The sequence below is a fragment of the Podarcis bocagei genome, assembly GCF_964188305.1.
Source record: "Podarcis bocagei genome assembly, chromosome: 10".
NCBI classification, from domain to species: Eukaryota; Metazoa; Chordata; class Lepidosauria; order Squamata; family Lacertidae; genus Podarcis; species Podarcis bocagei.
This window is the reverse complement of record NC_138135.1, coordinates 60,332,572-60,360,470: the sequence shown is the minus strand read 5'-3', so window position 1 is coordinate 60,360,470 and position 27,899 is coordinate 60,332,572. Positions and strand designations below refer to the sequence as shown.

Here is a 27,899-nt window from a genome sequence, read left to right as displayed (position 1 = left end):
TTTTGTCACTGAGCCACTTCTCTTCCCTGGAGCCTTTAAAAGCCAGAGTTTTTACTTTTTATTTTCATATTGATCATGATCATAACGATGCAATTTAGCAAAACAAAATTAGCACAGAAAAGCACATTCAAAAGTGTTTTAAAGAGACGATATGCCAGGAGTAATTTTCATAGTTTTCCTTGAAAACATAAAAAATAAATAAATGCAGAGCAGACCCCAGAGTTGTGGGCTGGAGACCTAATATTTTGCAGTGCTCGTCTGGTTACTTTTCCACTCCTAATTGAGGCTGAAAGTGTTTTGGCTAATGTTAGAATTTTTGGAAGACTGGGTCGAAACCATCATGTTAAAGAGAGCTCCTTCTTGCTTTCAAAACTTATTTTAAAACATACCAGTTGTTGAAGCCTGTTTTGTTGACTTATTCTCTTTACTGACTTTTGTCTCTTCTAGGGAGTACACCCAGTCACTGACCATGGATAAAAAGAGGAAGATCTTGATACTTGGATCTGGCTATGTCTCGGGGCCTGTGATAGAATACCTCACGAGAGACCCCAACATTGAAATAACAGCAGGTTTGTAAATAAGACCGTAGCATTAGAAGCACAAAGGAGTTGAGAGTGTTGCCTTTGTATAAGTAAATATTTCCTGTTTAAAGTCCTAACATACCTGATACTCAGATCAGTGCTCCTTATTTTTCATTACAAAGTACAGCCATTGGGTGAGATCTATCATTGTAGCTCCATACATTTTTCGCTCACATGAGGCCATAATAATAATAATAATAATAATAATAATAATAATAATAATAATAATAATAATACATTTATTTATACTCTGCCCATCTGGCTGGTTTTCCCCAGCCACTCTGGGCAGCTCCCAACAGAATATTAAAAATACAATAAAACATCAAACATTAAAAACTTCCCTAAACAGGGCTGCCTTCAGATGTCTTCTAAAAGTCAGATAGTTGTTTATTTCCTTGACATCTGATGGGAGGGATTTCTACAGGGTGGGCGCCACCACCGAGAAGGCCCTTGGCTTACATACAATAAATGTATCCACATAGTAGAACATCGCAACATGAATTGTATAAAACAATTAACAAATCATCAGTAAAACAGCCACCTTCTGTAAAATACTCTTAACAAAACAAAAAATAGGCTAAAAAGGACAACCCCAGGAAAAGTCACATTATAAAATTTGCAAAGCATTACAGCTCTCCTAATCCACGAAACAAGATTAACAGCATTAACAAACCAAAAGCCAAAATCAAACCAAGCACTGTTGAATTCACACACAAACTCTCCCCGTGCCTATGACTCGTAGCCTTCCACTCAGTTCATCGAAAGGCAAATACACATCATGCCCATGGAAGCAACTCCATTTTGAAGGCTTCTAGGGCTCTGAGGGCTGGGATTTCTGCTCTTGTGGGGAGAGTTACACTGATGGAAAGGGCCTTTCTAAGTTCACAGGTTTCCTTGAGTACAAAGGCTCCTTCTGTTCACAGAGTGACTGCATTGGCCCATTTTTTTATGTCACGGTAAACTGTAGTAAATATGCATGTCACAGTAAACTGTAGTAAATTTGCATGCCACAGTAAACCGTAGTAAATGGCTTACTGTGAATGCGCTTCTCTAGGCTCCTTTGCTCCCCTCCATTAGCACATGGAAGAAACAAACCACAGACTGTTTTCTACATATTGTGGTTTGTTGAGGGTGAAATAAACCCTGACTCAGATATAATGCTCAGCCAGGTATTGTGGTTTGTTTCTCCACAGTAGGAAGAGAGGCTCAAAGGAGTTCGACTGACTCATATATGCTTTACTGTGATGTGTACCTACTGTATCATATCTATTAGGAGCTATGTCTTAAGGAAGGTGGTCAAAGCAGAAAGGCAAGTATGTGTCTTGAAGGAGATGGGTGTGGACTTTGTTTCATCTTCTGTGTGTCTTGAAGCCTGAATGTATACATACATTAGATACTTGCCCGTGAGGGAAACAAACAGTGCAATATCTTTGGCAAATCCAGATTTTCAACATCTTACATGGAATGGTTATCTGCTTCTGAGCCTTATTATCGGAAGACATTGTTTTCCCTTCTATTTCTGTAGGTTATTTTATGAACTTTCCCAGATCCTACATTAACATTATTTTTCAGAAACACAGAGATTTGAAAGCTAACAGATCTGAAACTCAGGCTATTAAAATAAATAAATCTGAGCATTTCAGGCACGATTCTATCATGTTCTCGGCAGTCACGAGTGCTATAAATTTAGTTTGTTTAAACAAGACCTCTAGTTAGCAAGCTGTACCAAAGGCTGGCCTGCTGGCTATTACAATGCCCACCTCTGTTGGTGGAGACTTTTGTAGGAGTGAGTGGTTTAGAGCTTCTAAGACCTAGCCATCTTTTAGTCTTTCATTCGTTGATCTTCTTGATTTCTTTCCCCCACTAACAGTTTCTTCGTTGAGCCTTTATCCTAGAACAGGTACTGCTTTGCCTGCATGGATTAGCTTAGTTTTAGTTGGGTCTTGCAAAGTTCTGGAATGGATTTACCAAAACTGAGCGGGTGACTTTGGGTCGGTCACAGCCTCTTAACCTACCTCGCAGGGTCATTGTAGGGATTAACCAGGAGGGTGGGGAACCATGTATTCCTTGAAGACAGAGGTGGGATGTAAATGCAAAGAAATAGGCTTAAGAATAGGCTTAAGACGGTACGCGGGTGGCGCTGTGGGTTAAACCACAGAGCCTAGGACTTGCCGATCAGAAGGTCGGCGGTTCAAATCCCCGCAATGGGGTGAGCTCCCGTTGCTCGGTCCCTGCTCCTGCCAACCTAGCAGTTTGAAAGCACGTCAAAGTGCAAGTAGATACCGTATTTTTCGCCCCATAAGACGCACTTTTTCCCCTCCAAAAATGAAGGGGAAATCGGGGTGCGTCTTATGGGGCGAATGCCTGCAAGCCTCGCGCGCCCGGCAGGAGGTCCGACCGGGTGCGCGAGGCTTGGGGCGGCAGCCTGTCGCCCGAAGCACGGGGAGCCCTCTGGAGGGCTCCCCCTGCTTTGGGCGAGTGTCTGCAAGCCTCGCGCACCCGGCAGGAGGTCCCACCGGGTGCGGGAGGCTTGGGGCGGCAGCGGACTGCTTGCCGGCATGCAGAAGCTTGGGGCGTGCTGAGCTCAGCACGCCCTAAGCTTCTAGGTGCGCGCAAGCAGTCCGCTGCCGCCCCAAGCCTTGCGCACCCAGCGGGACCTCCTGCCGGGTGCGGGAGGCTTGGGGCGGCAGCGGACTGCTTGCCGGCACGCAGAAGCTTGGGGCGCGCTGACCTCAGCTTGCCCCAAGCTTCTGGATTAGCGCAGCGCACCTGGGGGGGAAATAAATTTTTTTTCCTTTATTTCCCCCCCTAAAATCTAGGTGCGTCTTATGGGCCGGTGCGTCTTATGGGGCGAAAAATACGGTAAATAGGTACGGCTCTGGCAGGAAGGTAAACAGCGTTTCCGTGCGCTGCTCTGGTTCGCCAGAAGCGGCTTAGTCATGCTGGCCACATGACCCAGAAGCTGTACGCCGGCTCCCTTGGCCAATAAAGTGAGATGAGCGCCGCAACCCCAGAGTCGGTCACAACTGGACCTAATGGTCAGGGGTCCCTTTACCTTTACCAGGCTTAAGAAAGCTGAAGGCCCAGCCGGATGGAGACGTTAGCCTGGCATCCAGAAATCTCCATGTGGTCGCAATTGGACTTGTGGCAATTGCAAAATGCGTCTGATCCTTTGGGAATTTCTAACACTGGGCGAAAGGGAGGGGTCCTGGGAATGTGGAGTCCCAAAGGCTCCCTTGGCAGCTGGACAGAGGAGGGGGTGGACAAGGGGGTTCATTCTTCCTGGTGGCAATCTGTCACAATTTTATAGAGAAAAGGGGAATCTACCAGTAAAGAATGGGACGCGGGTGGCGCTGTGGGCTAAAGCCTCAGCGCCTAGGGCTTGCCGATCAAAAGGTCGGCGGTTCGAATCCCCGCGGCGGGGTGCGCTCCCGCTGCTCGGTCCCAGCGCCTGCCAACCTAGCAGTTCGAAAGCACCCCCGGGTGCAAGTAGATAAATAGGTACCGCTTACCAGCGGGAAGGTAAACGGCGTTCCGTGTGCTGCGCTGGCTCGCCAGATGCAGCTTTGTCACGCTGGCCACGTGACCCGGAAGTGTCTCCGGACAGCGCTGGCCCCCGGCCAATAGATGTGAGATGGGCGCACAAACCCCAGAGTCTGTCAAGACTGGCCCGTTCGGGCAGGGGTACCTTTACCTTTACCTTTACCAGTAAAGAAAATCCAGCCCCATCAAAATAATAATAATTCCATGACACACCCTTTAAAACAAGGATGAGCAGCAACCCATGCTATCCAGGGCCCAGTTAATTTCTCTGAAAGCTTCTAAATTTAAACCAGGCACCCCCCCGCATTTTATACAGAATTGGTCCTGCCGAGGTTGCATGACACTACATGACTGAGTTGTCTAAAACTTGCTGAGAGGCTATGAGTGAATGCTTATTTAATGGGAGCTCAAGAGGAGGAAGTCTTGTCTACCGCTTTCAGCCAATGTTCTTGCTCTACGACAGCATCTGTCATGAAGAAACAACTTGAGCAGCTGGCTAAGAAATACAGCAATGTTGTTCCTGTCGTTGTGGATGTCACCGAAGACGAGAAGAGATTAGAGGCCATGGTGAAGAAGCACAACCTTGTTATCAGGTCAGTGTGTTCTGGTGATCACGTAGATCAGGGTTCAGCAAACTTTTTCAGCAGGGGGCCGGCCCACTGTCCCTCAGTCATTGTTTTGGAAAAAACAATGAACGAATTCTTATGCCCCACAAATAACCCAGAGATGCACGTTATATAAAATAACACATTCTACTCATGTAAAAACACCAGGCAGGCCCCACAAGTAACCCAGAGATGCATTTTAAATAAAAGGGCACATTCTGCTCATGTAAAAACACGCTGATTCCTGGACCGTCCGCAGGCCGGATTTAGAAGGCTATTGGGCCAGATCCGGCCCCCCGGCCTTAGTTTGCCTACCCATGGTGTAGGTCAGTGTTTCCCAACCTTTTTTGGGCAAAGGCACACTTGTTTGATGAAAAAAATCTCGAGGCACACCACCATTACAGCCCGTGACGTCAGCGCGCAGCGTCACGCCGGGAGGGACGCACGAAAGTGTAAGTTTCAATTTTTTTCCCTCCCCCTTGCCGGGGAACCTCCAAGCTTTGGGGGTGGGGGGGGAGGAGGCAGCAAAGCAAGGCAGGAAGGAGAGCGCGGCTTGGCTGGGTGAGCTTTGGCAGGGGCAGGGAATGAGAGCCGCGAGGCGGGCGCTGCGGACGGAGGCGCTGCCCGCCGAGCTCGCAGGCAGCCAGGCAGGCAGACGGTGAGAGCCCCGCGCTGGGCGGCCTCTCCTCGCCGCCGCTGCCCCGCCTCTTGCCGCCCGACTCGCCCACCTCCCTCCAGGCAACATCTCGCGGCACACCAGGCAACATCTCGCGGCACACTAGTGTGCCGCGGAACAGTGGTTGGGAAACACTGGTGTAGGTGATTCGGCGATTCCCCATAGTGTGGGTGCAATGGGCCAGGTTAGCTCTTTTTTTTAATTTTTTTTTATTAAATTTAAATACAAAAAAGAAATTTACAAAAAAAAAAGAAAGTGAAAAAGAAAACAAGAAAATAAGAAAATACACGGAACATAGTGAAATCACAAAAGCCAAAAAAACACAAAAAAGAACGAGTACGCACCAGAAAGTTTACATACAACACTTAACATTCAACATCTACTTCCTTCCGTACTGGTTTTGGGTTTACATTTTTATACATTATACTTTACAACTGGTGTTGGTTTTTTGTTTGCACATCGAGAGTTTTATATTATACCTGCTATAGTTGGTAAGTTTCTAAAATTGCCTTCCATATAAGCTGAAAATTTAATCCATTCCTCATTTAACTTTGCATTTTTTTGATTTCTAATTCTTTGTGTCATCTTTGCCAATTCAATGAAGCCATATAGTTTTGATTGCCAATCCTTTACCGTTGGTAAGTTTATGTTTTTCCAATTTTGGGCGATTAACATTCTGGCCGCTGCTGTTGAATATTGAAACAAGGTTTTATCTTTATCCCTTATTTCTTTTCCCACCATCCCCAACAGGAAGGCCTCAGGCTCTTTAGGAAATGTGTATTTAAATATTTTTTTTAATTCATCATATATCTGGTTCCAAAATTTTTTTACTTCCTCACATGTCCACCACATGTGTATAAAACTGCCTTCTTTTATTTTACATCTCCAACATTCCTTATTGCCAGTCTTGTACATCCTGTTTAGTTTTTCCGGTGTTAAGTACCACCTGTAAACCATTTTTTCTAGATTTTCTCTAATTGCAGCGCTTGCCGTAAATTTTATTCCCTCATTCCAAAGTTTTGACCATTTTTCATATTCAATGTTATGCCCTAGGTCTATCGCCCATTTAACCATGACTTCTTTAATTTCTTCATCTTTTGTGTCCCATTCTAATAAAATGTTATACATTTTAGATAGTAACTTGGATTTACTTTCAATTACTTCAATTTGAAATTTAGATTTTTTTTCATTCATTCCTAATTTTTTATCTTCCGTCCATAATGCATTAATCTGGTGGTATTGAAACCAATCCTTCAGCTTCTCCTTCAACTCCTCATATGATCTTAATCTCCAACTATCTTGAGATCTTATTAGTAAATCTTCGTATGTCAATTTTTGTTCTTCCGAATTTATCTTCTTAATTAGTACAATATCTGTAGGGGACAGCCACCACGGTGTTTTCCACTCTAACAGTTTTTTATTTTTTTCCCAGACTTCATACAGGGGGCCTCTGATAATGTGATTCGTGAATCCTTTATGTACCTTCGCTTTGTTTAACCAGAGGTAGGCATGCCAGCCATACCTATTGTCCGCTCCTTCTAGGTCCAATAGGTCAGTATTCTCCAAGATTATCCAATCTTTGACCCAACACAAACAAGCTGCTTCATAATAGCGTCTCAGGTTAGGGACAGCAAGTCCTCCTCTCTCCTTTCTATCTGTAAGCAGTTTGAATCTAATTCTAGGCCTTCTGCCTTGCCATATAAACCTCGAGAGGGTTTTTTGCCATTCTTTAAATAATTTGGGTCCTCTTATGACTGGAATGTTTTGAAATAAGAACAGCATCTTGGGTAATATATTCATTTTTATAGCTTCCATCCTGCCCAGCCAAGAGAGTTTAACTCTGCTCCACACGTCCAAATCTTTTTTAACTTTATTCCATGTTGCCGAATAATTGTCTTCGATTAAATTTATATTTCTCGATGTAAGCCAAATTCCTAAGTATTTTACTTTTCTAACCACATTAATTCCGAATTTCCTCTCTAATTTCTCCTTTTCATCATTATCCAATTTTTTTGTCAGCATCTTTGTTTTTGCTTTATTTAATTTGAAACCCGAAAATCTCCCATATTCGTCTAATGTTTCCAGGGCTTTGTTGATGCTTTCTTGCGGTTCTCCCAAGGTTAATATCAAGTCATCCGCGTAGGCTTTTAGTTTGTACTCTTTTGAACCCACTTTGATCCCTTGTATCTCTGGCTTTGATCTTATCTTATTTGCCAGAATTTCCAAAACCATTATGAACAAGAGTGGGGAGAGTGGGCACCCCTGCCTCGTTCCTTTCTCAATTTTAAATCTACTTGTAAGATTGTTATTTATAACCAGCTTAGCAAATTGATTTGAATATATCGCCTGTATTCCTTTCAGGAATTTGCCCTCTATCCCTGCCCTTTCCATAGTTTTTAACAAGAACGACCAAGAGACGTTGTCGAACGCCTTTTCTGCGTCTATAAAGATTAAAGCTGCAGGTATCTCATTTTTAATCTCCAGATATTCTATTAAATCGATAACGTGCCTCACGTTATCTTTCAGAAATCTGTTAGGTAAAAACCCCGCTTGGTCTTTGTGAATTAAATTTGTTAAGTACTTTTTCAGTCTGCTTGCCATAATGTCGGCGTAGATTTTATAGTCATTATTTAACAGGGATATTGGCCTGTAGTTCTTGATATTCAATTTATCTGTATCTGGCTTGGGAATTAGTGTTATAAAGGCTTCTCTCCAAGACTCGGGTATTTTCCCTCCTCTCAGGATGTTATTCATAGTATCACATAGCGCGGTTGACAGTTGATTCCCCAGAACTTTATAATATTTGGCCGATAAACCATCCGGCCCAGGCGCCTTCCCCAGTTTCATTTTTTTCATCGCATTTTGGATCTCCTCCATGCTTATGGGTCTATTTAGTTGATGTCTTTCTTCTGTAATGGTCTTCCCTTTACAGTTCTCTAAATACCGTTCTATTTGGGTTGGGTCTTCTTCACCTTTCTTATACAACCGCTCATAAAAATTGAGGAAGTTTTTTTGTATTCTTTTTGGGTCCGCTATCAGTTCATCCCCTACCATTATTTTATTTATCACATTCTGTTTTTGTTTTTTCCTTAACTGCCACGCTAAAAATTTTCCGGTTTTGTTCGCTGACTCGAAATATCTTTGCCTCATTATCTTTAATTTACCTTCAATCTCTTGATTCGTTAACATTGAATATTGAGTTTGTAATAATTTTATTGTTTGAAGACTTTGTTCATCTTTTGGGTTTACTATTAGCTTTTTCTCATTCTCCTTAAGCTGTTTCAGAATTTCATCCTTCTTTTGCTGTCTTATTTTTTTCTTGTAATTGTTTTGCTGGATAAAAAGGCCTCTTAAGACCGCCTTACTGGCGTCCCACACCACTTCTATGCTTGTTCCAGTGTTAAGGTTAAGGTCAAAGTACTCCTTTAAAGTGACCTTAGCTTTCTCAATAACCTCATCATCATCTAATAGCCATTCGTTCAGTCTCCATCTAAAGCCTCCCTGGGTTGCCCCTTTTATTTCTAATGTTAACGAGTTGTGGTCAGAAAAGGTTCTTGGATGTATCTCGCATTTTGTGGTCCTTAAAGTAAGGACCCTTGAGATCCATATTTGGTCTATTCTGCCCCAACTTTGGTGTACTTCAGAGAAGAAAGTAAATTGTTTTTCTGTTGGGTGCTTGTACCTCCATGCGTCTATTAAGTCCATATTTTCTTCTAAATCTTGGAATGAATTCGGTAACTTCCCTTTTTTATGTTTTCCCTTTTCCGTTTGTCTATCCATTCCCAATATCGGGACGGCATTAAAGTCTCCCAATAGCACCGTTTTGTTAATTTCGAATTCTAGCAACACTTGTTCTAGTTTTTTGAAGAACTCTGCTCTGTTTGAGTTTGGGGCATAGATATTTACCACGTTAATCTTTTCCCCCTGGAAATTAATTTGGACTCCTAATATCCTCCCATCTTCATCTTTATATATCAATTTGGGTTCCCATTTTTCATTGACATACGTTACTACTCCTCTTTTCTTCTCTGTCGTGGAGTTTATAAATTCTGATCCTAAGTTCTTATTTACTAATACATGCTTATGCTTTCTGGCTATATGAGTCTCTTGCATGCAAATTACATCCAGTTTTTTCTTTTTCAACACATTTACAATTTTATTCCTTTTAGTTTTTACATTCATACCATTTACATTCCATGTTAAAATTTTCAGGTTCATTGTTAGGTCAGTAATTTGACAATTGGAGTTTTAGCTGGTTTAGATTTGGGTAAGTTTGTCCTCTGTTTCTTCCTCTTCCTCACCCCCCTCTTCTTCCTCTTCCTCTTCCTCTCTATCCCCCTCCCCCCTCCCCCCGCCTCCCCCCTCTCCCCCTCCCCTCCATTCCTATGCCGTCCCTCCTCTCTCTCTCCACACCTCTTCCTCCAGCTCTCTCCTCTGACTCCCCGAAATCTTTTTCGTATCTGCGTAAAAATTTACTGACTTCCTGGCTTTCTGTAATCTTAAATCTCTTCCCTTTGTAAAAAAAAGAAATCCCCTCTGGGAATTCCCACCTATGTTTTATACCATTCCTTTTTAGTGTGTTGACTATTTGTTTGTAGCCCTCTCTCTTACGAAGGAGTCTGATTGGAATTTCTTTGAAGATGATAATTGGTTTTCCATCAATTATCAGTCTCCTCTGATAGCTTTCTCTCAGGATTATATTCCTCATCTCAGCCGATTTGAAAATCACTAGACAGTCTCCTGGAATCTTTTTCATTCTGTTTTGTTTAGTTTTTATTTTAATTCTGAAGGCATTTTCTATCGTTTGTTCAACCTCCTTTTCTGTCAGAGCTAGCCATGTCGCTAGTTCCTTAATCATTTTTCCTTTAATGTCTTCTTCCCTTTCCTCCCCTACTCCTCTGAATTTTAGATTTGACTGTTTTTGTTTCATTTCTATCATGGCTAAATTATCTAGAACTTGATCCTGACTCCTACTCAGTTCTCCAAAGTTCTCTTTAAGTTTCTCCACCTCTTTTCTCTGGTCTTTCATTTCTCTTTGCACTCTTTTATTTGAGTCTTCTAAGGATTTTGTTCGGGTTGTTAGGTCTTTAATTTTATTTGATAATTCCCCTACTATGCCCTCCATTTTTTTATCAAAAGATTCCTGCATCTCTTCTAACTTTTTCTCCATATGTGTTTCATTCTGTCTAAATTCTTCTTTTATTTTTAACCATAGTGCATCCAGGTCTCTTATTTCCTCTTGCCTTGAAGTTTTCCTGTCTGTTGGTGTTCCTGTTACCTTTTTCCCGTCTTTACCCATCATCCTCCCTCTCCTCTCATCCCTCACCCCTGTCCTTAATGATAGACACACCTGAGATTCCTATAGCTCTCCCTTAACGGGCTCACAGTCTTGTAAGTTTAACTGAGGATGCACCAGGTATGTTTTTAGTTCTCACGGATGAGATTACTGTTGCTGATTCTCCCTTTTTAAATTTTGTTTTAATCATCCAGGTTAGCTCTTGACGATTTTATCTGGTAGTGATGGTACTGAACTTCAGGCTAGAAGAGGATGCTTTTGTAGAAAAGCCCAAAATGCAACTACCGGGAGTTCCTTCATGTGTTAATGCTTTTAAGAGATGCACTGAAGTGTGTATTTGTGAGAGAGGTCCATTCTTTCAACTGCATGCTTGACAAGGATACTGCAGAATTGATTGTGGCTCCCTCATTCATGGGTGACCCTTTTATTTTAGCATCATTATAAAAACCAGGACTTAATATTTTTCATGGAATTGCCTTCTCCATACTGTGCTACACATACATTGTCGCTTGATGCAGGAATAGTTCCCTTTTTGGTAACATGCCTCTTGAGAGCCAGTGTGGTGTAGTGGTTAAGAGCGGTGGACTCGTAATCTGGTGAACCGGGTTTGCTTCCCCGCCCCTCCACCTGCAGCTGCTGGGTGACCTTGGGCTAGTCACACTTCTCAAAGTCTCTTAGCCTCACTCACCTCACAGAGTGTTTGTTGTGGGACAGGAAGGGAAAGGAGAATGTTAGCCGCTTTGAGACTTCTTTGGGTAGTGATAAAGCGGGATATCAAATCCAAACTTTTCTCTTCTTCTTTGAGAGTCAAGGACAGGGCAGATCACCCTAAGTTCACATTTGTCTTTTTAGCTTGCTGCCTTACGCATTCCACCCTGTGGTTGCTAAGAAGTGCATTGACAACAAGGTGAATATGGTTACTGCCAGTTACCTGACACCTGCTATGAAAGAGCTGCAGGAAAGGTAAGTCTTTCTTATGTTCTCCCTGCTAAAGGGAGAAAGCAACCCTGTATCAGGAATTTTTTAATGTCTTAACGTTTTACAATTTTTCATGTGCTGTAAGCCACTCAGAGTGGCTGGGAAAACCCAGCCAGATCTTTCATGCACATCTCTTGACTCGATGCTGGAACATGCATTGCGAAAATAGTGTTACTGTGGCAAGTACCACTGCTTGCACATGGAACCACTTTCAACAACCATTAGGGCTTCCTTTTTACGGTCCACTGGTGGCTCAGAACTCATTATATAGATAACAGGTGGCACCTGCGCACATATAAAAATGCTTTAAAAAAAAGTTTTGAAAAATACATTGAATTTGGCATAGCTCACTGTCGCCATCTAGCGTCACATTTGTATATTTCACTTTACAACACATTTAAAACGTTTTATTGCCAGCTGTGTAGACGACTCCACAGAGTCTTTAGCGAAGGCAGCTAGTTTAAACTTTACTGATGCAAATGAAAGACGCAGTCATGTTTTCTAAGTTCTGTTCAAGTCTGCAGATCAATGGGAGATGGGCGTACCGTTCCTCCTTGTTCTCCTTGTAAAAAAGGGGTGAACAGATTCAGTTGTCTGGATGTGGGTCCCCTATTTATATACCGTATTTTGCACTCCATAGGACGCTCCGGCCCATAGGACGCACCTAGTTTTTTTGGGGGGGAAATAAAGTAAAAAAAATTTATTTCCCCCCCAGGTGTGGGGCTGGAAGAACCAGGTCGGGGAACAGTGGGAAGGCACGCTCTGCCTCCCCGCTTCCCCCGAGCTTGTGGGGCTGGTGATGGGGAGAAGTGCGCTGATCCCGGGACTGCAGGCAGCTCTGCGCCGCCATCTGGAGCAGGGCGGGACTTCACCCCTGGCTCCCGGTGGCAGTGCAGAGCTGCGCTGATCCCCGGATGGCAGGCAGCTCTGCACCGCCATCGGGAGCGGGGCGGGGCTTCGCCCCCAGCTCCCGCTGGCCGCGCAGAGCTGCGCTGATCCCGGGACGGCAGGCAGCTCTGCACCGCCATCGGGAGCGGGGCGGGCTTCGCCCCTGGCTCCCGGTGGCCGCGCAGAGCTGCGCTGATCCCGGGACGGCAGGCAGCTCTGCACCGCCATCCGGAGTGGGCGGGACTTAGCGCCCCGCTCCCGATGGCCGCGCAGAGCTGTGCTGAGCCGGGGACTGCAGGCAGCTCTGCCCAACCCTCGGAGCCGGTCTCCCGAGGGTTGCGCAGAGCTTCCTGAAGCCTGGAGAGCGAGAGGGGTCGGTGCGCACCGACCCCTCTCACTCTCCAGGCTTCAGCGAAAGCCTGCATTTGCCCCATAGGACGCACCCAGATTTCCCCTTCATTTTTGGAGGGGAAAAAGTGCGTCCTATAGGGCGAAAAATACGGTATTGTTTGTGAACCGTTGAGCTTGATTTGTGTTTCGGTGCCTCCCAAGGGTCCCAATTGAAGCGGGACATCCCAGATTGACAGAGCGATGCGGTGCCTCAATTTCCCCATTGGAAATCTTGGGATTTGTTCTTTTGGTCTGTAAAGATGCCCCGTTACGGAATTCTTGTTTTGAAATGATACGCCCTCTTATTTCAGTGTCGAGGCGGCTGGCATTACCGTTATCAGCGAAATGGGCCTGGATCCTGGGCTTGATCATATGCTGGCGATGGAGTGTATTGATAAAGCGAAAGAAGTGGGGGCTACGGTAAGCTCAATAAGTAATCAATCTGTTCAGAGGTCTTCCCCTCTGCACCGCTCCTATTTTATAATACCTCCTTTGTTGTGGGTTTATCATCTGTCACCCACTGGGCTTAGAACATCCCACTCCTTCCAACCCTTCCCAGCTCCAAATCTAAAATGTTGTATTTTCTTCCTTTTTCACTTAGGCATCAGCTACTGCCTCACACAGAGACAGGGTGGTAGAATAGAAGTGAAGTCCAGGCCATTTCCCTTGAATTCCTTTAAATATAGAATTCCATTTAAAAAATAAATTTAATTAAATGGTTTTTCAGATTAAAACTTAACAGTCACATATCCAACATACAACATGGAAACAAGATTCCAAAGAATCTCCTGATTTCCTTTCCTCCCCTTATGGGTCCTATTGTTAATCATTTCCTCCTGCATCTTTTATAATAACCTCTCCATTGTGTCCAAAATTCACCATTAAACTACAAGCGTTATTCCATTCCTACTAACGATTTTAACTGGTTACAATGTTTTTTGAGATAAACTATAACTTTTCTCCATTCTTTATTAAAATTTTGTTCTTCCTGTTTCTGATTCTTCTGGTCATTTTAGCCATTTTGGCATAATCCATCAGCTTGATCGGCCCTTCTTCTCTGGTAGGGTCTTTATCTTCTTTCCATCTCTGGGCCAATAAATATGGAATTTCATACAGGAACACGGTTGCACACAGGGGATTCAGCTGATATAAGTCAAGATTAAGGGTGCAATCCTATAGGCCAGAGGTGGGGAACCTGAGGGCCGTGTTTCCTTCTGTGCAGCCTTTTGAGGACCGCTTGCCAGGTGGGTGGAGCAAGGCCTCCCCCATGAGTTCTGCAAGGCTTACTTCTTGGGACATGAGTCCCATGTTCTAGGTGCATTAGTTCAGGGGAAAGTTGACTCTGTCCCCCTCCCCATAGCTGTGTTGGGTCTGTGGGAGATGAGCATCTGTCTGCTTCCAGAGTAGGAGGCAACTGGGATGTTGGAGAACTGTTATGGCAATGGGGTGGACCTGTATCTTTTTTAAAAAATTTTTAATTCAAAATTATAACAAGATATATTATCCAAAAACATATCATCCTTGTTTCCCCCCCCATTTTTCCTCCCTCCCGCCTCCCACACAGAACCCCCCCCCCGACTTCCCTCAGTTCCAGTCTTTGGTTTCTCTAAGAATGCTCTTTTCTGCATGTTACAAAGTTGTATAGATCCTCAAACTATTTAGCTGATTATTATCAATAAAAAGTTTGTGAATGTTTATTCAAAACCTGCCAAGGAGTCCAGTTCGCTTTGTTGCGTCCTCAGATACTTTGTAAAGGGTTCCCATTCATCCTTAAAGTCACAGTTATCTTTGTCCCATAGTTTATATGTCAGCTTTGCCAGTTCTGCATAGTCCATCAATTTTTCTAGCCATGATTCTTTAGTTGGGGTTTCTTCAGTCTTCCATCCTTGTGCTACCAGAACTCTTGCAGCTGGGGTGGACCTGTATCAATCTTTGGCCTGCTCTGGTAACTAGCGTGTTGTCATCTGTTTTGCTGTGTTGCAAATATATTGTAAGCTGCCTCAAGTAGGTCATTTTGTAAACAAGGAAGGATACTGCTAAATGAAGACGTGGGTATGGAATTGCAGCCTCAGCAATGCAGAATAAAGCTGTGCCGAATGAACCTGGAGCTATAGTTTAATTGGAGATGACTCCTTTTCTTCATCTGCAGGTGGTGTCTTACACTTCCTTCTGTGGTGGCCTGCCCGCTCCGGAACATTCTGGCAACCCCTTGAGATATAAATTCAGCTGGAGTCCACAGGGAGTCCTGCTCAACACCGTTCAACCTGCCACGTATTTAAAAAATGGAGAGGTGAAGTTGTCTTCATATACCTGTTAAAATGCAAAGCTGGGAAATCACTATGTATAATTCTAATAATAATAATAATAATTAATGAGTTATTTTCCTGTCTTTTCTCCTTGACTGAGTGTACCGTGCTTAGAAATAAGGCATAGAGTGCCTCTGAGTGCAGTCGTAGCCTTGGGATTTGTTTTTTTGTGTGTGTTGGAATCATTCTCACAATCCTGCCATACACAAGAACACAATCCTGTTTCCTCCCAAACTTCCAATTTAACAACCTAATCTTTCTGTAAAATACTTTTTCATTAAACAATTGGGAGTCGAAGTCTTTACCAATCTACTGTTAGGCCCCCAGAGATCTGTTAGTAGATCCTAGGCTACTTTCTGCCCACCCTGTTTTAGGCTACATACCCTCCAACATTTCTCCAATGAAAATAGGGACGTCCCATTCCTTAACGATAATTTTACTATTTATACCCCACACATCTGACTGGGTTGCTCCAACCACTCTGGGCAGCTTCCAACATATATAAAAACATTAAAAAAGAACACTTCCCCATACAGGATTGCCTTCAGAGGGCTCAGGGGGATCAGATAACTCCATACCCTCCAACATTTCTCCAATGAAAATAGGGACATCCTAAGGAAAAGTGGGACATTCCAGGATCGAATCAGAAACTGGGACGGCTTCTGTAAATCAGGGATGTCCCTGGAGAATAGGAACACTTGGAAGGTCTGAGGCTATAATTCTGAGTGCCCAGTTACCTCAGGCCAAGTGAGCAAGGCGAAGGCACCAGGGATTGTTGTGGCTTGAATCCTTGCCCATGCATCTATTCTGCTCCTGGTGTAGCGATCTGGTTCAACCAGTTCTACTGGAGTTCAAAATGTGCAGAAGCACCTCAGGGTGTTCTTGTATTTTATTTTCTGAGTAAGATTAGTATAAGAGTGCCTGTCTCTTATTTTCTTGTTTTCTCCATGTACAACTCCATGTAGATGCTCTCATTTAAAATGCATTTCTGCATTTATTTATGTCTCACCCTACTGAAGTCTTCTGTGGTTATCAAATTAAAATGACCAATAACATTAATATCCTTAGAATTGGGGTCATTGTTTGTGAGGTTCTATAGCCATGGACTCTGATTATTTCCCAGGTTTACTCATCCCAAGCATAAACTTTGCTGTCAGATGGGATTGTTCTAGGTTACAGTCTGAACAGTGGCGTAGCGTGGGTTGTCAGCACCCGGGGCAAGGCAAGTAATTTGCGCCCCCTAACCCGTGGATTTGCGCCCCCTAACCTGTGGATTTGCGCCCCCTAACCCTAACCCCCAGATGTTGCGCCCGGTGCGGCCGGCCCCCCCTGCACCCCCCACGCTACGCCACTGAGTCTGAAGTAGTCCAATCAGATGACTTTAAGATCACTTCTGAAATTTTACGAGATACTATTGGTGTCTAAATAGCTCTGCGCATAAATATCTCTGTGTCTCCAATGCCTTAACATGAGTTTGCAGAGTTGTAATATGAGAGATGTGTTTATTGGCTGCATGAGGTTCAAGAGCTGGAGCCTATGCATACTCTGAATCCACTTAAATGTCATAATCTTAACACAATTTATTCCTGTGACTTTCAGTGATGTTGCAATTCCATGTGACACTTGCATTTTTGAATGTTTAGGATCAAAGTTTATAATCATTCCGGTTTAAGACAGCCCAGAACTGAGCAATTTTTATTGCGAAGAACTGGTTTGCTAAACTGAACGTTACGCTGTTACTCTTATAAGCTAAATAGTCTTGAATGGATTCTTGTTGAGAGCCTGAAGGATATGTTTGCGTAGGTAGTTATACTGAGAGGTGTGGAGGGAGAACAGGAAGTTGAGGATGGGTTTGGGATCCTGCTGCATAGAAATGAAAGGAATCCACAGTCTTCCGTCTCACAGGAGACGGACATTTCTAAATAGGGACTTGGTGCGTGTGAGGACTCCTGTTATAAAACATAGTACTGACTATTGTTTTTCACAATCCTTAGATTATTAATATTCCAGCCGGAGGAGCTTTGCTTGATTCTGTTACTGTCATGGATTTTTTCCCAGGATTAAATTTGGAAGGTTTTCCAAACAGGGACAGTACAAAATATGCCAAACCCTATGGCATTCAGTCAGCTCACACTCTCTTAAGAGGAACATTACGATACAAGGTAAGTACGTTTGGTACCGTGAAGGTCATGGGGAATTCCAGGTGAACGTATGTTAAGGTTTTTATCCTTTAAGAGAAAACTCAGCTGGAGTGGGAGGGAACGGTTCTGTAAATGGCTGATCTGCCAAGCTTAGCTTATGGCTGTGCTTATGTAATAAAATATTGTAGAAATGCGAGGGTGTGGAGAGCATCCATTTTACTTTGTGCAAGTTTTGGATGAAGATTGTCCTGTGTGCCCTTAACTGTGATCTCATCTGCAGTTTTATAAATCATTTAACACGGTTCTTTTTTTCTAAAAAAAAAACCACGTTTAGGGGTACTCTCATTTTGACTCAAGAAAATCATCATTTTATCGTTCAAATAGGGAAAAATAAATACAGTAAATGGACAAAAGTACAAAGATTCACAAAATGCTTTAGGGGTATGCGTACCCCTGTGTCCCACCCACCCCCAGAAAAAGCACTGATTTAATGTGTCAAGACAAATGGAAGTTGTTAATATTGCAGTTGTTTTATAAGGGATTGTTATCTTGACTGGAATATAATTGAAATTAATAAGATTTTGGAACGCAGAAATAAAGTAAATCATCAAACCATCAATGCTAGCACGCAGGGGGCCACCTAAATTATATCATTTGGTATTTGAATGATTGGTATTAATAATTGTATTATAATTTGGCATTGTTATAATGAGGCTATTATTGGATTATTGTAATTGAAAACTAATAAAAATTATTATTAAAAAAACTGATCAGCCGTAGCTCACCCTTTGCATGTACAAGGTATTTGGTTCGATGGAAATAATCTTTATGCTGTAAAAATGTTCTGTGAGATATTTATGTGAGATCTTGGGAGAATAATTGCTAGTTGGGGGAAGAAATATTGAGTTAGATCAAGGTTAGCTAATCTGTGACCCTCTTCTGTTGGGCTATAACTCCCATCATCCCGACAGGGGTGGACTTTGTTCTATCAAAATTCAATAGTGCCCTGTGGCAAGGCTAAAATTTGCCTTCCATTCTGCTCAATTCACTGTGTCACAGTTACAGCGCCCCCTAGGCTGGGAACCCAGTGCAGCAGAACTGGTCGCTGTGCCCTAATTTTCATTTTCATTTCACCTTTAATTTGTATACTGCCTTTCTATTTTACTATACACAAGGCAGTTTGCAGCAACAAAATATACAACCAGGAACTCGCACCTTGTAATATAACCTGATCCCATACAGAAAGTCACAATAAAACATAACTTTAAAATGGAACGACTTCTATCAAATAAAGTAATATTCAATAATTATTAGACTATAATAGTGCACAATAAAATTAACTCTCGAAACATCGGCAAACAATAACGAAACCCGAATTCACTCTTAACCGTTACAATGAATAATTACAGAACCATGATCAATAAAAATAACTGCAAGTCACAGTGCATAACATACCAAAATGCATGCAGAACTATCCACCTCTGTTCCCTGATCATTGGTCATGCTGTAGTTGGAGTCCCAACAAGGGGCACAAGTTCTCCACCTCTGGGTTAGATTGACCTATGGCCTGACAGCACAATTGTATGTATGCTTGTTTATTTTATTTAAATTATTTCAGCATAGCACCCTATCCAATTTCAGGGTGGCTTACAAGAGCAGGAAAAGCGCAACAAGGCACTTATTGCACAAGAACTGTGTGTGCAAAAGCCGTCTTCAGATTTGTTGCATGTCGTTTGCTGCCTTCTGTCAAAATATCTATGCAGGCATATCGAAGGAAAGCTCAAAGGTTGGAATGGGAGGGAAACCATGTTGGTAGATTTCTGGTGTCACATATGAATTTGGCATGTTGATCCCTGTGTTCTGTGGCAGTTTCTAACCCCTCCCCCCGGTTCTTCCAGGGTTATTCTAAAGCTATTGGAGGCTTTGTGAAACTAGGACTGATAAATTCAGAGCCATGTCCTATGCTCAGTGCAACAGCAGCTTCTATAAGCTGGGTGAGTGTTCCTTTCATGGTCCAAGAGAAGGCTGCAGCTGAGGCATGTGTGAAATGGATTCGCTTTGTATTTTGCCATCTACACCTATAATTATTTTGAAATCCAGTGTTCACACAACAGTGGGCTATCCCATTCCTGACAACAAAGCTCTGTTTGCACAGCCAACGGCTGTACCTTCTGCCCTTCTCATAAAGGTAAAGGTAAAGGGACCCCTGACCATTAGGTCCAGTTGTGACCGACTCTGGGGTTGCGGCGCTCATCTCACTATATTGGCGTACAGCTTCCGGGTCATGTGGCCAGCATGACTAAGCCACTTCTGGCGAACCAGAACAGCGCACGGAAACACCATTTACCTTCCTGCTGGAGCAGTACCTATTTATCTACTTGCACTTTGATGTGCTTTCAAACTGCTAGGTTGGCAGGAGCTGGGACCGAGTAATGGGAGCTCACGCCATCACGGGGATTCGAACCACCGACCTTCTGATCGGCAAGTCCTAGGCTTTGTGGTTTAACCCACAGCGCCACCCACGTCCACCCTTCTCATAGCCCACCCCTTTTCACATTTCTTCTTTGAATGTGGACCGTTTCTACTGTCGCATGAAAAAGCTGGTGTTCATCACCTGCGGTTTTCTTAAGGTCAAATGCTTGTACTTTCAATGTTCTGACTATCGGATGGTGATCTGTTATTATTGTTTTTTTATATATATATATACCCAGAAAGAACTTATGTGCAAGCTACTTGGACTTAAGCAGTCTGCCACATACGATGATCTCCGAAATGCCGTCTACAATAAATTGAATGAGGATGAAAGGCAGCTGGATGCAGTTGAATGGTAGGAGATTTCGCGATTGACCTTTCCCCACATTTTTTTTCCCCCTTTAAAGTGCCTCTCTAGCAAGACCAGCCCACTCATGAGATAAGGTGAGGCAGAATGGATCCACAGGGGCAGCAGATCCCAATGTAGATCTTCATTCCCCCACTTATTTCTGATGTAGATCTTTACTCACTTCCTCCTTTCCTGGCAGGGAGGCGAGTGCCATTTTGTGGTTGGCCTCAGGTGACCAAATGACTTGGGCCAGACCTGCTTTCTATCATCCAGGCATATGAGACTAGTTAAAATGGCTAAGAGTAGCCTGCCATTTCCCAGAGAGCCAGTGTGGTGTAGCGGTTAAGAGCGGTAGTCTCGTAATCTGGTGAACCGGGTTCGGGTCTCTGCTCCTCCACATGCAGCTGCTGGGTGACCTTGGGCCAGTCACACTTCTCTGAAGTCTCTCAGCCCCACTCACCTCACAGAGCGTTTGTTGTGGGGGAGGAAGGGAAAGGAGAATGTTAGCTGCTTTGAGACTCCTTCGGGTAGTGATAAAGCGGGATATCAAATCCAAACTCCTCTTCTTCTTCCCATTTCTTAAAAGCATGTTTCAAAGTGAAACATTTGGTGTGAAACTGCAATGTTCAGCAGCTCAATTTGCATGTAGGCCACTGTCTTGATGTTGTTGTTATGTGACACTGTTCTTCATTTGCATGCTTCATTTTGGCTGTAAGGCCACAAATGCATAACGATAGAATAAGATTATAAAACAAGCGAATCCAATAAAGGAGTAATGGCAATCAAAATAATTACTGTGACATAATCGGGTGTACTTAACCTTCTCGGCTCTCTGCATATATCTTGATAGAATGTAAGTAAAAACTGAAAAGGAAAATGCAAGCTGATTGCAGAAGTTTGGTTATGTATGGCAACACTGGAGGTGTATCCCCAGGGCATGGCACTGAAATAAGGATGCCAATTAAGATGTGAGGAGGATTGTTGCATCTGCTTTGCTTTCTCCTGACACACCGGTTGCCTGACCCAAATTATGATGTGGTGGCATCCCATTCTTCTCGGTTTGTGATCATGGGCTCAAGCTGCAGCTCTCAGTTTTTTAGGGGAAGGTCCTGGGCTTTTTCTGACAAATGGTGCCTTGTCCTTGCTCTTTCAGGCTGGGGTTACTTGGAGATGAGCCCGTTCCAATAGCAGAAACAATAGTCGGCGCACTAGCGAAACACATGGAGGCCAAGCTATCCTATGGTATGTGAAACACTCTCTGCTCATGCTGGTTTTGACCTGTAAAGCCTTAAATGGCTCAGGACTGCAATACTCCGAGGACTGCCTCTCCCCATATGAATTTACCCGAACCCTGAGATCACTTTCTGAGGCCCTTCTACATGTGCCGCCTCCTTGAGAGGTCCAGAGGGTGGCAATATGAGAACAAGCCTTTTCTGCACTGGCTCCCCGTCTGTGGAATGCTCTCCCTGGGGAAGTTCGCCTGGTGCCTTCATTATACACCTTTTTTAACCGGGTCTTTGGTTGATTGACATCCGATGCCCTTTTAAATGTGCTTGTGGAAGGGGGAGGGTTGTTGGGTTTGTTTCTATTCCTATTTTTATTATGTCATTTGTGTTGTTTATATTGTAATTTTATGTGAATTCCCCTGAGATCTACAGGTGTACAAATCTAATAAATTATGATAATAAATAATATTATATATACTAATATTATTATATAATCTCAATCCAGCTATATTTTTGAACTGATCTCTCCACCTTGTGTGTGAAGCTAAACAAATTATGTTGCTGCCCCCTCCCAATTGCTAAGGGCTGCCCTCAACCGCTTTAGCATGTCTAGGCCAGAATACTAAAAGGAGCAACTTCATTTTATTCCTTCAATCAAGACTATTTAGCTCCCCAACCCCATCCCATTTATTTTTATATTTTATTTCTGTTTGGACACATTCTGCAACGGTCTACATTTGGGAGGCAGAAAGATGAATTTCCTTCGCAATCAAAAGCAGAGCTAAGGAGAACAGGGATGGTATCTTTCACACACTGAGTTTTTCTTGGGTTTCGTGCAGTTCACTGTGAAAGCTACAGCTTGTTCATCTTTTCTGACAACAGAAAAGCAACATATTTCTGTCTTTCCCTTAGGTCCCGGAGAGCGCGATATGATAGTTATGAGGAATGAAATAGGAATCAAACATCCGTCCGGTCATTTGGAAGACAAATATGTCAATCTTGTGGTGTACGGAGACGATAAAGGATATTCCGCAATGGCTAAAACTGTAGGGTACCCGACTGCTATTGCAGCAAAGATGGTTCTCGATGGTACGTACGGGTCTTTCTAAGTTGTGTGGTGCACCTGGGATGTGTGGTTCTTTTAAGTAGTCTTCGAATGTGCAAGTACAGTGGTGCCTTGCAAGACGAAAAGAATCCGTTCTGTGATTCGCTTCGTCTAGCGGTTTTTTCGTCTTGCGAAGCAAGCCCATTGACGGATTAGCGGATTAGCGCTATTAGCGGCTTTTAGCAGCTTTTAGCAGCTTTTAGCAGCTTATCTGCTGATCGGATCAGCTGCTAAGCAGCTTAGCGGCTTAGAAAAAGGGGGGTGGAAAGAAAAAAAACCAGCAGGAACTCGCAAGACATTGTCATCTTGCGAAGCAAGCCCATAGGAAATTCGAAGCAAGCCCATAGGAAATTCGTTTTGCGAAGCACCTCCAAAGCAGAAAACTCTTTCATCTAGCGAGTTTTCCGTCTTGCGAGGCATTCGTCTTGCGGGGCACCACTGTATTGTTTTAGGCAATGGGTACTGAAATAATTCTTAAAAGGCTGCATCGTTATTATTAATATCCCTATTAATAAACACTTGTGGGGGTTTTTTGTTTGTGTGTTTGTACATGACAACACTCACCAGTATGGAGTACTGGCACCTCTGTTTTTTTGCTCCCCATGGCAGCCATTTCGTGCTAGCAAAATTGAGATAGATAAGACTTCCAGCACTTTTTTATTCCCCCCCCCCCACCAAAGAAAACACCCCACTGCTCATTTGTAAGTGTGAATTATAAGTCTTAAGCTCACCACAGTGATTCTGCGGCCATGCAGTTCATTGTTGTCTTCACATTTGCCACAGTTTTGTGTGCTAAGATCCTTATCACCCATGTGAGCCATCATGTCACATACTTGGGCCAATTTCAAGGTTCCAGCACCCATCAGGACCCAATGTTGTTATGCGTCCTGGACCCCCAGACCCCTTGGCACTCTGTAGAGAAGTGTGTTTGTGTTTGTTATTATTGATTTTAGCATTCATACTGTTTTCGTAAGGTGTTTGGGGCCATTTATATGAGGAAAGCAGTTAATTGCAATAATGAATAATATAAAGTGCAGGTAGCCTCTGCCATCTGGAACTCCTTGTAGCTTTGCTCAGAGTATTGCTGCCTGTCAAAGAGGAGGGACCTCACAAGATTTTGTGCAGGGTCCCCTCAGCCGGCAGCTGTAAACTGTAAGTGTAAGAGGAACTGGTTTGTTTTAAGAATTGGTAGTGCTCTAATGCCCAGTTCCTCCCAACTGAACCCTTTCAGAAGCTGCTGGACTCCATCTCCAGTTAGCCCTGTCTCTTGGACATGCTGACTGGGGCTGATATGAGTTGGAATCCAACAACTTTTGAAGCACCCCACGTTGGGGAAGCCTGCTATAAGCGCACGTAATTTCGCTGTTCCACTGTGAGCAGAGTGCCAGGGCTTTGTTTTAGTGAGGCTACAATCCTTGTCACCCCACTTAAATTGAATTACCGTATTTTTCACTCTATAACACGCACCAGACCATAACACGCACGTAGTTTTTAGAGGAGGAAAACAAGAAAAAAAATATTCTAAATGATATAGTGGATATATGATTTTAGTGGTTCATGTTGTGGCCACAGACATGTGATCTGACAGTGAGTTTGGAGTAGCCCAATGCAAAAATCCTGAGGATCCATGCTTTGTAACCACAGAGGAGGGAAGGAAGGGGAACCATGGATCCTCTGCCCACGACTGCAGCAGATCCCCACCACCACCCGCAGGCATTCGCTCCATAACACGCACAGACATTTCCCCTTCCTTTCTAGGAGGAAAAAAGTGAGTGTTATGGTGCAAAAAATACGGTAAATAGGACATACTTCTAAGAAAACATGGTTAGGATTGCACTGTAAAGTTTTAAAATAATTGCCGTACAAGTTGCTTTTTTCTCTATATCTCCTTTAAAGAAGAGTTAATCAAATACAAGAGGTCTGGAGGGTGGCAACACAGGAATGGCCTTTTTTGGCATGGCTCCCCCATTTGTCGAATGCTGTCCTCAAGGCGGCTTGCTGGGCACCTTCATTACATAGCTTTAGGCGCCAGGCGTACGGCTGATTAACATACCCTGGCCTTTTAAATGTATCTGTGGAAGGAGGTTATTGGTTTGTTTTGCTTCTGCTTTTATTTCATTATGTATTTTGAAGTTTTAGGTTGCGAATTGCCCTGTGATCTTCAGATGACAGGGTGGTATACAAATTTAATTAATGATAACAGTGACATTTTTCTCTTTATGTTCCAGGAGAAATTGACACCAAAGGCATGGTCATCCCATTAACCAAGAATATTTATGGACCAATACTGGAACGTGTTCGAGCTGAAGGAATTACCTACAGTACCCAGAGCGTTATCAAACAATAAAGGAGACATATTTTCTACCCTCCTTTTTTCCAGCCCGTAGTTTTGCACGCACATTTTGAAGCCTAAAAATAGTTGTCCGTAGGCAGTATTCCCCTGAAAGTGAGACTCCTTAAAGGGAGTGAAAGGCGGGATATCAAATCCAAACTCCTCCTCCTCCTCCTCCTTCCCTGTCCAGAGCCCATTGAAATGAATAGCAGCTACACAACAGCAGAACTGTTCTCTTGTGTGCAGTGCCAGTCTGCTTTAGTGAAACTTCAACAAGAGAAATTCCGGGTGAGTTGTGCTGTATGCCTTTTTTTACAGACTGGGATCCAACCCACTCTTGACCTGGAAGCAAATCCCATGTAATTCAGTTTGGCTTACTTCTGAGCAGATTGCCCTGCAAGGATGATTTGTAAAGCTTTCAGGTGGAGAACAGGTGTCCAGTCATAGCAGAGGAGTGCAGGACTCTTCAAACGATGCCAAAATGTTTTTATTCATGTCCTAAATGCTGCAACATTGCTGAATGTAGTGAGTTCAAGACTTCATTTTTAAACGGAACAATGACCCCGAATATGTGACAAGAAGAAAATTGTAATATTTGTTGCTTTCCCCATTCTATTCATCATATGTGTAGTCGGCCTAAGGTCCTGATACATACTATGAAGAGCTTCTGTTTAAAGTCCAGGAGGTGTTTCCCCCCACAAAATAGCAGTCATTTTATGGTGTCCTTGGCCTTCTCAGAATGCATATGGGGCAGCCCTCCCACAAATACGCACCTCAAGTTCCTACTTGCTTGATGGCCATGGAGCCAGATGTGTGTTGGAACCGCATGCCTCTGTACCCTACATGGATCCCATCATGAGGTTTGCAGAGGCCATAGCTCAGCCCTGGCACCTCCTTGTAAAAGGATCTTTAGCAGAAAGAACAAGAAAGGCCTGTGCCTAGGACTGAAGACCTTTTCCAGGCAGAAGATAAAGGGTCACATAGACCAATGGTCTGAAAATCCTTTCATGGCAGACATAGCCATGGGAGTTTCTCTCTCTCTCTCTCTCTCTCTCTCTCTCTCTCTCTCTCTCTCTCTCTCTCTCTCTCTCTCTCTCATATCAGGCGTTCCACTTAGGTTAAAGTAAATGTGGGGGGCAGGAGGAGAATTAACTTCTGCGGCCTCCTAACTTCGTTGGGTACTAAAATTTGAGGCACCTTCACAAATTTGCTTTAGACCGTCAGTTTCCACAAACTGGAAGGTGACAAGTATAACAATCGCGAGGATGGAGCTATTGTCTTCATTCGCCCCACCTAGGTGTTTACTTTAACCTGATCGTGATACCTGAGGGGGGCTTATATCATAATATCAAAAGTGGAAACTCATTTTAATTTGTACTATAGTGCTTAGAAAATCGCATCAAGAGTATTTTTGTATGTATTGGGAAAAAACCATGATTGTTTAAAACACTTCAGTAACATATTTGATGTGAGAGCTTGGAAAATGGCATTCTCTGTATCCTATGTCAAACATAGTTTTTCACATGTGCCAAATTTTGTATTGTTTGAAACCATGCTTCAATGTCCTGGTTAATATCCAAAACGGACCTAAGCTATGGAAAGTGTATTGCAGCTTGTATGCTTGCTACAGGCTTTTCGTTTCTCTACTATATGTTCTGTGAAACTATTACGTTGTGCCTCTAACATCTATATTTGCTTGTGAGGTACAGCAATATTTTAGATGCAGTTTTTGTGCTGTGTGCACTGTCCTTTTGAGAGAAACGCCTAAGTGTTCTTGTTCTGCAGTTGCCTTTCCAATCAACCTCACCCAAAACAATAATAGGACATTTCGGCATACTGGGCTTGTTAACTATGACCATTTCTCTGCCTTATATCACTCATATCTGGTAGTTTTAAATGGAGACGTTCCAGATACAGTCAGGCAAACAATGTCTTTGCCGCAATAAATGAATAAAATGTCATTTTCTTCCTGGAAAAAATAAGGTCAGAGAGAGCCCATCTGCTTTGGTATGTTTTCATTGTAAGCACCGGGGATACATGGAATGCATCACATGACCTGGTTATCATATGGAATTTGGCTTCTGAAACTCAGTGGTTGTCTTTTGCATGTGATGCTAAACTTATGGGTTATGGGTTAGCACATGAGCCACAGCGAGTCTTGGGTTTGCAATGCAGTCCTGAAGGAGAGTTTGGAAACTTTCATTTCTGATGCAGACTTAGACTATATCTGCAGCTTTCCATGTTGCCCAGATGTAGAATGACCGCTTAGTCTGAACCATCTTTAGTCAAGCTATAGTTCTTGAAGCGGCCTTATTTTCACCAACTGTGATTAAGATAAAACACAGTTCAGGGTTCAGATGTAAAAACTAAAGTGTAGGTTGGGGGAGCGTGGGAGCCCAAGACTCCTTATGGCTTGTCTTCATTATTGCAGTTCACCGTTGCATTTGAACCATGCCATCGTTTCATTTTCAAGTTGAAATTAACTTGCTAAAAAGGTTTTCCTTCTGTTTGCCTCCGGTATTCTGGATTTGTCAGACATCTCAAGAGTGAATTGCCAAAAAATAATTGTTACCTCTGGCACGATCTCTTTAGTAACGAGTTGAAAATGTAGATGGATCTCTAGTTTTGTTATAAAACTCCTGTTTCTTTCGGACAAAATGAACCGAGGAAATGAACTATAAACTGAAATAACCGATGTCGAAAACATGTAGTTGTCACGGAGAAGAAGCCGTAGGAAAGTGGTAGAGTGAAAATGATTTACTAGGAGAACAATGAAACTTTCATTTCAATTCTGACCTATACATGTTCTGTGTTCGAATCAGGGGGCTGCCAGCCTAGAAGCCTCTTGCCACATGTTTGAATGAAGGGCAAGCTATGCCTCACAATCCTCTTAACTTCCTTACGGTAAAGAAAGGTCTGTTCGAGAGCAATCAAGAAGGTATTAACTTAAGTCATCTTACCTGTGTTCTTACAAAATATGTCTGCGTACAGGAATGTGCTGCAAGAAACGT

General features: G+C 43.2%; 1 protein-coding gene and 1 long non-coding RNA gene across 4 annotated transcripts in view; both read left to right on the top strand.

Annotated features, from left to right (window-relative positions):
* AASS (aminoadipate-semialdehyde synthase) overlaps window positions 1-24,920 on the top strand; it is a 48,538-nt gene extending 23,618 nt beyond the window's left edge. For 2 of the 3 annotated variants that reach the window (XM_081211514.1, XM_081211513.1), the window contains 11 exons: window positions 448-569; window positions 4,588-4,717; window positions 11,554-11,664; window positions 13,269-13,377; window positions 15,107-15,247; window positions 17,258-17,425; window positions 19,303-19,398; window positions 20,116-20,231; window positions 21,379-21,467; window positions 22,364-22,540; window positions 24,785-24,920. In XM_081211514.1, coding sequence (XP_081067640.1) covers window positions 448-569; window positions 4,588-4,717; window positions 11,554-11,664; window positions 13,269-13,377; window positions 15,107-15,247; window positions 17,258-17,425; window positions 19,303-19,398; window positions 20,116-20,231; window positions 21,379-21,467; window positions 22,364-22,540; window positions 24,785-24,903 — 1,378 coding nt within the window. In that variant the 3' untranslated portion in view covers window positions 24,904-24,920. Of the gene's footprint in view, window positions 1-447; window positions 570-2,451; window positions 2,482-4,587; window positions 4,718-11,553; window positions 11,665-13,268; window positions 13,378-15,106; window positions 15,248-17,257; window positions 17,426-19,302; window positions 19,399-20,115; window positions 20,232-21,378; window positions 21,468-22,363; window positions 22,541-24,784 lie in introns of all 3 variants that reach the window. The other variant, XM_081211515.1, reaches the window with a different exon arrangement.
* LOC308596687 lies at window positions 2,488-4,581 on the top strand. Its single transcript, XR_014012654.1, has 3 exons — window positions 2,488-2,685; window positions 3,646-3,910; window positions 4,291-4,581. It is a non-coding gene; the product is annotated as an uncharacterized lncRNA (long non-coding RNA).
* Window positions 24,921-27,899: the final 2,979 nt, after the last annotated feature.